We start from the raw sequence: 14286 nt of genomic DNA, 5'->3' as shown, positions 1-14286 counted from the left end.
TATGTATATGTATATGTATATTATATTATATTATATTATATTTGTATTTAACTAAAATAGTCAAATATAGAATAAAGTTACCATATACTATTGACTTTTTTTAGCTTGCCACTTGGCTTAACCATAATGTCAATTATATATGGTAACTTTCTTGCTTTAATATATATATATATATAGATTATACACATGAGGATTTCATTATTCCACTAAATTGCGTGACTTTAAATTAGCATATAGAAATAAGAGCATATGACAAACCTAACTTCCATAATTGGCGTCAATGCAAACTTTGTCATCAAGTTTGGACACCTTTCGGGAATTTTTAAATTTAATTTGTCTTCTGTGTCATATTTTAACATATTTAGTTAGAGATAATCAGATATAACTCATAGGGGGAAAAAGTGTAAAATTTTCATAATATAGGATGTGTCAGTGTTTAATTTGAAAACACAATAGATGTATGAGAAATTAAGTCAAATATAGGGGTATTTAGAGTTATTTAGACAAAAAAACGCAATTGAAGACCGCGATTAATAAGTCGTATTAGACAAATGCGATTTAGAAGCCGCGTTTGATTATTGCGATTTTTAAGTCACATTCTATTATTGCGATTTGTAAGTCACATTCTACTATTGCGATTCCGCACATTGAAGTCTCAACTACCAGACTACTACTATACCAAACGCACTCCACAAGTGGATTAGTTGAGTGACTAGACTGGTACTCTAAATGAGACCGATACTATCAAAAAGTAAGTAGAACTATAAATCAACCCTTACACATTCAAGGTTGGACACCTTTCCTTAATATTACACAAATAGCCGATCGAATTAGTCGCTTATTTTTTTTAGCCGATATATATAAATACACTAAGTATACACAATTATATAGATTATCCATGGATATATGTATATTGTCCATTCGCATGCTATTTTTAGATTAGTTGGTTGGGTGAGTGGCAATTTGGGTTAATTCTTTCGCTTAATTATGAATCTTGCTATGGTTTGAGCACAAAACCCTCTAAATATCGAGTGAAAAAGAATTAGTTAAAGCATTGAGTCCATCCCATGTCTCTTAAAAACTGGTGCAAGTCAATTTCTTCACCATCTTAGTGGGCATTAATGTAACAAACTTTGGCTAATTCTAAAAAATCGTGTTCTAATTTAATCAAACAAAGTGTAATTTTGGTGTAGTTTTCCATTGTTAATCATTGTCGCGGACATTATTTTTAATGCATTGAAACAAATAAGGAAACAAGTCACATGTAATCACAATATTGATTAGTAGGGGCATAGCTAATTTGTCTTACATGTCATGCACAAGTTATTACTTTAGTATCAAAATGGCATTGATTCATGTCATTCTTCGTAATATACATGACAAAGCAGGAGGTATTGCCGCAACAATATTTTTTTTTTTTTTGCGATAAAAAATAGGTCTAAGGCTAGGTAAGTTGAGATCTTCTCTCTCTTGTGTACCTCTACTTTATGTTTATGAACTTGAGCCTGCCAGAGTTTTTCATCTCCTTCGTATTCTAAGGAATTCTAAAGCACTCTTTCATATTGCACTGGGTGCTGGAAATCATAATAACTTTGTTATTGTTTGATTTTTGGTTGTCTGACCACATTCGAAATATCATAAATATCCTTTGTTGTTTCTCTTTAACAAGATTATAATCCTGAACGCATAAGTTTCAAATTCTGATTATGCCTCAAAATGATTAGGACATGTTTAAAGAGGAATAATGTGAGATTATCATCTTATCAAAGTTGTGTCAATAAACTGTATTTGTAGAATAATTCTGGAGAAACTAAAAGAACATATAAATAGAAATATAAACGAAACAGAAGTTAATCCGAGCACACTGAATTCACAGTGTTTCCTTAAGGAATTTAATCCCTCCTAGTACCCAAGGTTATAGATTATTTTCTCCCATGATAGAACGAATTACACACTGGTGTAGTGGTACTTCAAACCCCAGTGTTTCAGCGAACACAAAGTTCGGTAGCAAATCACACTTACTGTTGCTTTCTTTGAAGTTAAAAATATGTAGAAGAAAGGAGGAGAACTCAGAAAATCGTATGAAAAATCTGAGAGAATGGACTTGTATTTATAACCAATGTTGGGTTGAAAATTGAAGAGGTGCAACTCTTCAAAATGGCTGTTTATGCAGAGCGGCCATAGCATAAATGCCGTAACATAAATGGCTATTTACGCAACAATAAATCGGGAATTCAAGAGGGAGGTTAATTTTCAGTTACACAACTGAAAAACGAAAAATGGATAACGGAAAAACGTTTAATATTTCGTTGGATTTAATATAAATATTAATATTCTGTTATTAAAACGGATATTTAATAACATTTACTATTAACAAATAATTTTGGCCCAAAAAGTTAATCAATCAATTGACCAAATCCAAATCAAATCCGTCTGAATCTGTCCGAAGCCGAAGCTAAGTGAGCGGCGGCGGCGTGAGGCTTGCCTTCTTCTCAACTCTTTAAGAGCTAGAAGAAGAGCAATTGCTTATATACCCATCAAAAATCTCTTCCTCTTCCAATATGGGATAATGTCCCTTTGTCAAAGAGGGATCTCAAATAAATCCAAATATTTCATTTTCCCTCCATTTCTCATTCACCCTCTTTTAAGCCTATTTTAATGCTTAAAAATCCAACAATCCCCCACATGCATGGAAAACTATGTGATTCACAAGGAAGGATTAATTGCACCTGGATAAGTAGGTTTCCCTTTGACTTTCCGTAGTGAACTTATGTCGGATATACTCGGTCAATCGGTAGATTTGATATCTTTGAACCGTCGAACTTTGGTGTACACCTAAAAACCATAAGTCACACAACCAACCCTTAACTGTCTTTGGTTCTCATTGTTGTGTTCGTTTCAACCATGAACACCGCCTGGTTTCATAAGTGCGTAGATAACTGGCCTTACAAAATTCTCCTTGAAGTGGCTAACACTTCACGCTTACATAGGTGATTCCTAAACGTGTCATCCCGTAGATACACTATTTGATATACCTCGTATCAGATTTAGAATTCATTAAAAGCCTTAATGCTTTATCCTTGGTACTTAACATTGTCTCATCACGAGAATAGACCAAAATTTTAGTTGACAATGTTGAACTGTCATTAATGACTTTGTTTGATCTCCTTGAACCTAGATCTTGGGATCTCCAGTCTTCTAGGTAGAGTTACCGCCACAATGACTTTTCTCGGTCATAGTCACATTCCCCTCGATGATTTCCCAACTACCTCTCTAGTTAGGCCTTTTGTAAGTGGATCCGACACATTATCACTTGACTTTACGTAGTCAATTGTGATAATTCCTCTAGAGAGTAATTGCCTATCGGTTTTATGTCTTCATCGTATATGACGAGATTTACCGTTATACATAACGCTCCTAGCCCTTCCAATTGCAGCTTGACTATCGCAATGTATGCATATTGGTGCCAACGGTTTGGACCAAAATGGAATGTCATTCAAGAAATTCCGGAGCCATCTAGCTTCTTCACCGGCTTTATCTAAGGCTATGAACTCAGCCTCCATTGTAGAGCGGGCAATACAAGTTTGTTTGGACAACTTCCAAGATACCGCTCCTCCACCAATAGTGAATACATATCCACTTGTGGACTTAGAATCAGTTGAATCGGTGATCCAATTTGCATCACAGTATCCCTCAATCACTGCAGGATATTTACTGTAGTGCAAAGCAAAGCCCTGGGTATGTTCTAAATATCCCAAAACTCGTTTCATTGCCATCCAATGAGATTGACCTGGATTGCTCGTGTATCGATTCAATTACTTATAGCACAAGCTATATCTGGTCGTATACAATTCATGATATACATTAAGCATCCCAACACACGAGCATAATCCAATTGTGATAGGCTTTGGCCTTTATTCTTTGCTAATGCAAGATTCACATCAATTGGAGTCTTTGCAACTTTAAAACCTAAGTGTTTGAATTTTTCAAGTACTGTCTTAATATAATGAGATTGTGATGATGCCAGACCTTGAGGAGTCTTATGGATCTTAATCTAGAATTAAATCAGCAACTTCCAAGTCCTTCATATCAAACTTGCTAGTTAGCATACACTTAGTAGCATTTATGTTGGCAATGTCATTACTCATTATCAACATATCATTCACATATAAGCAAACAATGACTATGTGATTTGGAGCTTTTTTTATGTACACACATTTATCACATTCATCTATCTTAAAACCACTTGACAATATTGTTTGATCAAATTTCGCATGCCATTGTTTGGGTGCTTGTTTTAGTCCGTAAAGGGATTTAACAAGTCTACATACCTTCTTTTCTTTACCTAGAATTACAAACCCTTCAGGTTGTTCCACGTAGATTTCTTCCTCCAAATCACAATTCAAGAAGGCCGTCTTAACGTCCATTTGATGAATTTCAAGACCATACACTGCAGCTAATGCGACTAACATCTGTATGGACGTAATTCTTGTAACTGGAGAATATGTATCAAAGTAATCAAGACCTTATCGTTGTCTATACCCTTTGATCACAAGTCTTGCCTTAAATTTATCAATAGTGCCATCATCTTTCATTTTCCTCTTAAAAATCCATTTAGAACCCAAATATTTATTTCCAGGAGGAAGATCAACCAATTCCCATATATGGTTGTTCAATATGGATTCTATTTCACTATTGACTGCCTCTTTCCAAAACAATGATTCCGAAGAAGACATAGCTTCTTTAAATGTTCGAGGCTCATTTTCCAATAAGAAAGTCACAAAATCTGGTCCAAATGAAATAGACGTTCTTTGACGTTTACTACGTCTTGGATCCTCCTGATTAAATGTACTTTCTTTGTTTCTTCAGGAGGTCGTTTTGATCCTTCATCAATCGACTCACATTCCTTTTTACACGGATATATATTTTCAAAGAACTTAGCATTATCTGATTCTATAATCGTATTATTATGAATGTCGGGATTTTCTGATTTATGAACCAGAAATCGATATGCTTTACTATTGGTCGCATATCCTATAAAAACACAATAAACGGTTTTTTGTCCTATTTTACCCTTTTGGATTTAGGAACTTGCACTTTTGCCAAACACCCCCACACTTTACAATAATTCAAGTTGGGCTTCCTTCCTTTTCATTTTTCATATGGAATGGATTGTGTTCTGCTATGGGGTACTCGATTTAGTATCCGGTTAGCCGTAAGAACGTCTTCCCCTCACAAGTTCTGTGGCAACCCAGAACTTATCAACAATGCGTTCATCATCTCCTTTAATGAATGATTCTTTCTTTCAGCAATCCCATTGGATTGGGGCGTGTAAGGGGCTGTTGTTTAATGAATAATTCCATATTCTAAACATATTTCTTCAAAAGGAGATTCATATTCACCACCCCTATCACTTCTTATCATTTTGATTTTCTTCTTAAGTTGCGTTTCAACTACATTTTCGTATTGCTTGAATGCGTCTATTGCTTCATCTTTACTATTAAGTAAGTAAACATAGCAATATCGAGTACTATCGTCAATAAAAGTTATGAAATACTTCTTTCCACCGCGAGATGGTATTGACTTCATGTCGCAAATATATTTGAATTTGTCACGACCCCAAACACGGTCGTGATGGCGCCCAACAATATTGCTAGGCAAGCCTGACCACAATCGTTCCCAAATCAACTGTAAACCTCAAAACCGACAATCCAAGGAGAATATAATAGTTTTAGAATAATAATCCAATATTTAAGGAAGAATAATACTGAGAAAGATACGAAGTATGATAAAAACACTCCCAAAAGATCTGGGGTCACGAGTCTAGAGCCTCTAAAACAATCTGAATAACAATATCTGAACGAAAATACTCAAGTCTGGAAATGTATATATAAATAAAACTGAAATAGGAAGAGTAGTCAGGTCCTGCGAACGTCAAGCAGCTACCTCAACAACTCCGAATAGCTCTGGAAAACAAGGACTGCTCAGCTAAGCCTCCGGTGTACCTGAATCTGCACACAAGGTGCAGGGAGTAGGGGTGAGTACTACCGACTCAGTGAGTAATAAGCATATAAAATGTCTGAAGATAAGAAATCCACGAAATGCCACAAAGCAAAGCTATAACTAACAGTCCTACACCTTACTACGATCTAACAGCAAAACAACTTCAAATATAACAGTCAAGTAAAATGTAAGGATGCAATGCAATGCACATGACCGCTACGGCACGTAGCCCGATCCATTTAACGTCGACGGCGCTCACTGGGGGTGTGTACAGACTCCGGAGGGGCTCCTTCAGCCCAAGCGCAATATAATCATATCATTCGCTGCGGCGTGCAGCCCGATCCATACTCAGTCCACAATATGCATATGAGTCACGTAACAGATTTAATTAATTTCCCAATTTCCAATTTATTAAGAAGAATATACTTTAGATATTTAACTTCAGGAAAAGTGACTTAGCGTTTCATAACAGTGATTAAACACAGGACTGAGATCAATGATTATACAAAGCATGCTATCACAATGACATTCATCCTCTAAGGATGCTACAGATCGGCACAAGGCCCCAAACACGGCAATAAGCCCAGATATATTCAATACAGGGTGCGTATCAGTCGCCAATATAGAAATATTCTGGTTCGGGATGGACCCAGTCACAATCCCCAGTCATAACCAATCCCGCACCTGCCGTGGGGTGCGAGTCACGTCCTACAATAGCGTCACAATGTGATAAGCCGGGGTTTCAAACCCTCAGGCCATCATATACACCAACTACTCACCTCTAACCGGCCGTAGAATGGTCCGCAATGCCTTTTCCTTTCGTATCGACCTCCTCGCGCGTCGAATCTAGTCAAAATCACAACGAATACATAAATATGGGTTAAAGAAACATAACCCAATCAAAAATACTCGAAAAGTACTAAAATTCACGAAGTTGGTAAAACCCGAGCCCCGGGCCTACTTCTCGAAAAATTCCGAAAATCACACCAACGGATTCCTCGTCTCGCCACGAGTCCGTGCATATAAAGTTTACCAAAATCGGAGCTCGTTTGACCCTCCAAATTCCATTTTTACATCACAACTTTCCAAGCCCTAGCTTGACCCGTTTTTGATGAATTTTCTACAATTTACATGTAATTTCTACCATAAATTCGAATATTTAGGCCAAGGAACTTACCTCCAAGTGGTTCTCAGTCAAAACCCTCGAATTTCCTTGTTCAAAGCTCTTAAGAACGTCAACAATGGAGGAAAAATATGAAAGGGTCGCGGATGAAATATTATTTTAAAACCCTTTCTGTCGCCCAGCGATTTTCGCTTCTGCGGTCCCGCTTTCGCTTATGCGAGACCGCTTCTGCGGCCACATTTCCGCTTAAGCGGTTTTCACTTAGAAGCCCGGACTTCGCTTATGCGACGCGAAGTCCGTTTCTGCGGTTCTTTCAAAACCGCTTCTGCGGCACATTGTCCGCTTATGCGGAGACGCTGGTGCGAGCCACCTTCCGCATCTGCGGAATTTTCCCTAGCCGGCCACGACCACTTCTGCGACCACGTACCCGCTTCTGCGGTACCGCTTCTGCGGTCCATTTCCGCAGAAGCGGAAACACCAGATGACAGAAAAATCTGACCTGCAATTACACCTCAAAACTCTCGTTTAACCACCCGAATTCACCCCGAGGCCCTCGGGACCTCAACCAAATGCACAGATATGTTCTACTACTTCATTAAAACTTGCTCGTAACATAAAAACACTATCACAAACATCAAAATCATCGAATTACCACGGATTCAAGCCTAAGTTAAACTAAAACTTCCGAAACTTGCATTTGATCTAAAACCCGACCTGAACACCTCCGAATGATCTGAAACTTTGCACGCATATCCAAAATCACCTAACAGAGCTACTGCAACTCTCGGAACTCCATTCCGACCCTCGGATCAAAATCTCACCTACCATCCGGAATTCGCCAAAATCCAAACTTAGCCAATTCAAGCCTAATTCTACACCGGACCTCCAAATTAAATTCCGATTGCGCTCCTAAGTCACAAATCATCCCCCTAAACTAGTCGAATCATCGAAAATCCATTCCGAGCCTTCTAACTCATAAGTCAACATTCGGTTGACTTTTCCAAACAATCCTTCTCATAAAGAGACTTATTGTCTCATTTCTAACCGAATTACTTCAAATTCTCCAAACACATATAATGAAACATATAGAAGCATAAAACGGGGAAAACGGGGCGGTAACTCCCGTAACGACGGGTCGGGTCGTTACAGAATTCCTTTCAACTGACTTATAAGGATGTTTAACATAGATTCCACACATATTTGACATTTTAATTTGTCGCATTCAAACTTAGGCAATACTTCCAAGTTAATCATTTTTCGCAAGGTTTTATAATTGACATGACACAAACGTATATGCCATAATTCATTTAACTCAAGTAAGTAAGACGAAGCTGAAATCTTATTATTATTCTCAACAACCATTACATTCAGCTTGAAAAGGCCCTCACTGAGGTAACCTTTTCCTACAAACATTTCATTCTTACTTATTACAACCTTATCGGATACAAAAACACACTTAAAACCGTTCTTAACAAGAAGTCCAGCAGAGACTAAATTCTTCCTAATCTCGGGAACATGAAGGACGTTGTTCAAAGTCACCACCTTGCCAGAAGTCATTTTCAGAAATATCTTCCCAGATCCTTCAATTTTGGTCGTTGCAGCATTTCCCATAGAAAGCGTCTTTTCGGGTCCAACAGGAGCATATGTAGCAAACGCTTCCCTAACAGTACAAACATGGCGAGTGGCTCCAGAATCAATCCACCATTCTTAGGATTTCCCACCAGGTTGCATTCAGAAAGCATAACACACAAGTCATCAACATTTTCATGCTTTTCGACCATGTTTGCTTGGCCCTTCTTCTTGTCTTTCTTCGGAGCACGACAATCTGTAGATTTGTGTCCAGCTTTCTACAATTGTAGCAATTTCCGTTGAACCGCTTCTTGCTTGGGTTGTTTTTCGGTCCAGAAGCCTGCTTCCTCTTTCTCTTATTTTGAGAAGTATCCTCAACAATGTTTGCTCCCATTATTGTTGAGTTTCCATGGCCTCTCTTTTCAGCAGCTTTGTTGTCCTCTTCGATTCTCAACCGAACAATGAGATCTTCAAGGGAAATCTCCTTGTGTTTGTGTTTCAAGTAGTTTTTGAAGTCCTTCCACAAAGGAGGCAACTTCTCAATCATCGTTGCTACTTGGAATGCTTCATTGATGACAAGACCTTCAATGAAAATTCTGTTAGTAAAAATACTAAAATTACTACTTTCAACATCAGCATTAATTCAATTTATACCTTCAGCAAGGAGATCGTGAATAATCACTTGCAATTCCTGGACTTGGGTAATAAAATACTTGCTATCTACCATTTTGTAGTCCAAAAATTTAGCGGCAACGAAATTCTTCAATCCGGCATCTTCAGTTTTGTATTTCTTTTCAAGCGTAGTCCACAATTCTTTTGACGTCTCCACACCATTGTAGACGTTATACAGATCGTCCTCCAGTCCGCTAAGAATATAATTCTTGCACAGAAAATCAAATGCTTCCATGCCTCAATCACAAGAAAGTATTCTTTCTATGGAGTTTCATCAGGCAGAACAGGAACATCTTCCTTAATGAACTTCTGTAGACTTAAAGTAGTCAAGTAGAAGAACATCTTCTGATGCCACCGCTTGAAATAAATTCCGGAAAATTTTCTGGATTTTTCGGCCGGTGCCAACGCTGGTGTTCGGCTTGTCGATGCATTGGCAGTCACCATCGAAACAGCTTGGTTCCCGTTGTCATTAGTCATTTTTTCTGTAAAAGAATGACACTAACAAACATTAAAATCACGTAGATTTTAATCTCCAACGGAGTAGAAAACCACAAAGGTTTTAATCTCCAGAACAGTAAGTATAACACAAATACAGAAAAATTTAAATTCGTTAAGCTTGTTAGTAAACTGTATTTGTAAAATAATTCTGGAGAAACTAAAATAACATATAAACAGAAATATAAACGAAACAGCAGTTAATCCGAGCCCACTGAATTCATAGTGTTTCCTTAAGGAATTTAATCCCCTCCTAGTACCCAAGGTTATGGATTATTTCCTCCCAGGATAGAACGAATTACACACTGGTATAGTGGTACTTCAAACCCCAGTGTTTCAGCGAACACAAAGTTCGGTAGTAAATCACACTTACAATTGCTTTCTTTGAAGTTAAAAATATGCAGAAGAAAGGAGGAGAACTCAGAAAATTGTATGGAAAATCTGAGAGAATGGACTTGTATTTATAGCCAATGTTGGGTTGAAAACTGAAGAGGTGCAACTCTTCAGAATGGCTGTTTATGCAAACGGCCATAACATAAATGGCTATTTACGCAATAATAAACCGAAAATTCAAGAGGGAGGTTAATTTTCAGTTACACAACCGAAAAATGTAAAACGGATAACGAAAAAAGGTTTAACATTCCGTTGGATTTAATAATAATATTAATATTATGTAATTAAAACGGATATTTAATAATATTTACGATTAACAAATAAATTTGGTCCAAAAAATTAATCAATCAATTGACCAAATCCAAATCCAAATCCAAATCCGTCCGAATCCGTCCGAAGCCGAAGCCAAGTGAGCGACGCGAGGCTTGCCTTCTTCTCAACTCTTTAAGAGCAAGAAGAAGAGCAATTGCTTATATACCCATCAAAAACCCCTTCCTCTTTCAATATGAAAAAATGTCCCTTTGTCAATGAGGGAATATCAAATAAATCCAAATATTTCGTTTTCTCTCCATTTCCCATTCACCCTCTTTTAAGCCTATTTTAATGCTTAAAAACCCAACTAAGTTGACCATAGTAGATAGTACCTAATTAGGAAATTGATGGCTAATTTATTCCTTATTTTTATGTGGCTTACCTCTAATTTGTACAACTAGACTTTAGAACATCTTATATGTCATTTATCAAATAGGAAAAGGTCTTCCAACAATTGTAAAATGATAAATCCATTTTATAATCTTTAAATCTACCACTAAGTCACATGTCAGCTTGTTTTGTCAACTTTCCATAGCCACATAGCTTGATGTATGTTGGCCAATCATTCCATTTTAAGAAGGAAATTCTTTTTAAAAAAAAGTACATTAGATTCAGACTGTATTATAAATAGAGTTTTTATTTCAGAGTAATCTTAAATCATATATAGTCAGAAGTTAAAGGGTAAATTTTAATTTTATTTTTTTCCCAAAGAATTTAAACAAGTGAAATCTAAACATTTCATTTTGAAGTACTCCCTCCGGTCCAAAATAAGTGATTTTTTGGATGTTTTCACACAGATTAAGAAATTCATTTTTTAGCATTAATTAGCAATGAAATTGACTATATTCACCGTTACTATCTCACATAAACACTCGTAGCACATACTCCAACACTATTTACTCCAAGGACAATGTAGAAAAAAAATAATTAATTCATTCTTGAAATCCGGAAAAATCACTTAGTTTGGACCACAAAAAAAAGGTCAAAAAATCACTTATTTTGGACCGGAGGGAGACTATAAATAGGAAGGACAAACACGAGACGATTTATAGCGGCAAAGATATAAATGAATCAAACAAAACCTTTTCCCATGGATGAAATTCCAATACTTGTTTTTTTAGTTTTTTGGTTCTTTACAAACTTATTTTTAGTTCTACGATCCTACTTTTTTTTTTTTACACATGAGAGATTTACTTTTACACGTAAGAGATATATCTTTTACATATAAGAGATTTTTTCTTAATTGTAAAGGAACATAATGTACAAATAACACGAAAAAGAAGCCGAAGCTCAAATATTAAAGTCCCAAATTACCAATATGGCATGATTGTATAATTGAGAGTACACAATAATACAATCTTTCATAAATAAAAACACACATGACCAAAATTGCAGAATACCCCCCCCCCCTCCCCCCTCCCCCCCACCCGCCCCACAACCCCCAACTTCCAACAACAATAACAACAAAAAATATAATATATTTTTTCAAAATGTGCAATTTTGACTAAAAAGGATTTCACTAGTGTGTAATTTTTGTGAGAATTAAAAAAATATACATGTAAAATGCGAAGTAAAAGATAGTGTCAGAGATGATGTAAGCTTAAATCGCACTTCTACAATGCTATTTTTTAATTTCTAAATGTGTCTTTGAAAAATATAATAGTAGTTTTTTTAAGATGTGCAATTTTAGCTGAAAATTTTCATTAATGTGTAGTTCTTATGAGAATTTAAAAAATACATATGTGAAATGTGATTTATCTCTAACCAGAGTCCCAAATACATATGTGAAATATGAAATACAGTGTGGAGATGATGTAAGCATAAATTATAACTCCACAATGCAATTTATAATTTCTAAAATGTATCTTACATCTAGGAAAAAATTAGAACTTAGAAAAAATATAGTAATAATTTTTCTAATATGTTAACTTTTGGCTGAAAAATGTCATTAATATGTTAATTTTTATGAGAATCCAAAAACATACATATATGAAATGTCTAATTGGTTTTGTGGTTCTTTAATTTTTTTTTTAAATTTATTTTATGACTTTATCTCGTTTTTATACGTGAGAAATTTATTTTTATATATATCTAAAAAGGTTATTTTTTTTTAAATTTTAATTTTGTAAAGGGGCATGATGCGCTTATAGTCGCTTCTTGAAACTGCGACCTATCAGGAAATTCTTATAACCGTCAGATTCCCAATATAACATTTCCTCTCTAACCAGAGTCCCAATTCGTTCCAACTTCACCCATCCAAAACCGCATAATTTAAAGCTTTTTTCTAAATTCTTTCCCTTTTTATTTTACCAATTTTTCTTGTTGCCGCCGGAATTATAATTTTTTGAGTTCATCTTTTTCCGGCGAGTGATCGGAGATGGTTTCACCGGAAACTACCAACTGGTTATACGATTACAATTTCGAAGATATAACTGTCTCTGTTGATCCCAATTTTTCAAATTCAACATCTGGGTTTTCTTGGTCTATGCAACCCTTTAATGGTTCAACAACTAACATCAGGTACTTATATTTATCAATTTTCTTTTTCCTTTTTGATTATGTAATGTATTCGCTAAAGTTTGGATCTTTTACTAGCTGATTAATCAGTCTTTGTTACTTTTCAATATAGAGAGGATTGATATAGTTGACTTCAACTAAAAGTTAGGATCTTTTAGCTGATTGATGAGTCTTGTTGCTTCTGAATGAAGTGGAATCGAAACAATAGAATTCATATAATCGACCCCAACTTGATTGGATTGACACATGGTTTCTATAGTTGACCTGCACACAATCATAAAAGCTAATAGTAGTGGAGGAATTTGGTAGTAAAATGCTTTATGACAATGTATCCGACCTACTGGAAGAGGTACACGGACAGAGGCGGATCCAGGATTTTAAGTTTATGGCTTCCTACATAGACTTTAAATGAATATATTATGATAACCGGACCAAAAGACTGGGTTCCCAACTAAATATTCTTATACATTGAATGCTTTTCTTAATACAAATATGGGATTTAGCCAAAAGCTACTGGGTTCCAGAAACCCATACTCATACCTTTAGATCCACCCCTGTGTACGGATACTGGAATATGCACGAGGGCACCAGGGAAATAGTTGGAGCTATAATTAAGATAAAGTTGTAAGTTGATAATAGCTAAGAGTGAAATTTAAACGTCCTTTAACTCAGTCAGAAATAGGGTGAGAATGCTAAGGGGAGATAAATAGAAGAAAGAAAAAACAGAGATCTTTTAAAAAAAAAAAAAATTAATTCACCTAACTTGGTGGGGAGGGGTTTAGGCTTTGACCCCTACTTGTTTATATAAAGCAAGAAGAGCAAGATTACAGAATACAGAGAGGGACATTATTCTTTGTCTATGTTAGGCTGGATTTGGATCTATCTTAATCTTGTGGCAATTTTCTCTTTAGATCACATCAAGATAATTTTTTTTTTTTTTTAATAACCCTGGTGTCCGGGCTAGCTTTCGTGGGATACTTGCTACCTCCCACCAGCAACCGGTACCAGGTAACTCTATCCACCAAGGCTTAGACAATTGGAAAGAATTCACCTAGTGGGTTTTCTCCGTTGGCACATCGAGATAAACTTCTTATCTGGAAAAAGAAAAAAGACGGATCACATCAAGATAAACTCTGAATGATTAGGGAAAACTGCTATGGGAGTTGGGTGTATCGTGGGGGTCATAAGAGATGGGAATTGGG

At 36.1% G+C, this 14286-nt stretch overlaps 1 protein-coding gene across 2 annotated transcripts in view; it reads left to right on the top strand.

Annotated features, from left to right (window-relative positions):
* LOC109230787 (transcription factor ILR3-like) overlaps positions 12755–14286 on the top strand; it is a 4358-nt gene continuing 2826 nt past the window's right edge. The window contains exon 1 of one of the 2 annotated variants that reach the window (XM_019396222.1): positions 12755–13087. In XM_019396222.1, the coding sequence (XP_019251767.1) occupies positions 12945–13087 (143 nt within the window). In that variant the 5' untranslated portion in view covers positions 12755–12944. The remainder of the gene's footprint in view (positions 13088–14286) is intronic. The other variant, XM_019396221.1, reaches the window with a different exon arrangement.

Source organism: Nicotiana attenuata, chromosome 8, assembly GCF_001879085.1.
Source record: "Nicotiana attenuata strain UT chromosome 8, NIATTr2, whole genome shotgun sequence".
NCBI lineage: Eukaryota > Viridiplantae > Streptophyta > Magnoliopsida > Solanales > Solanaceae > Nicotiana > Nicotiana attenuata.
The sequence above is the reverse complement of the archived record's forward strand: the minus strand, read 5'-3'. Positions and strand labels throughout refer to the sequence as shown.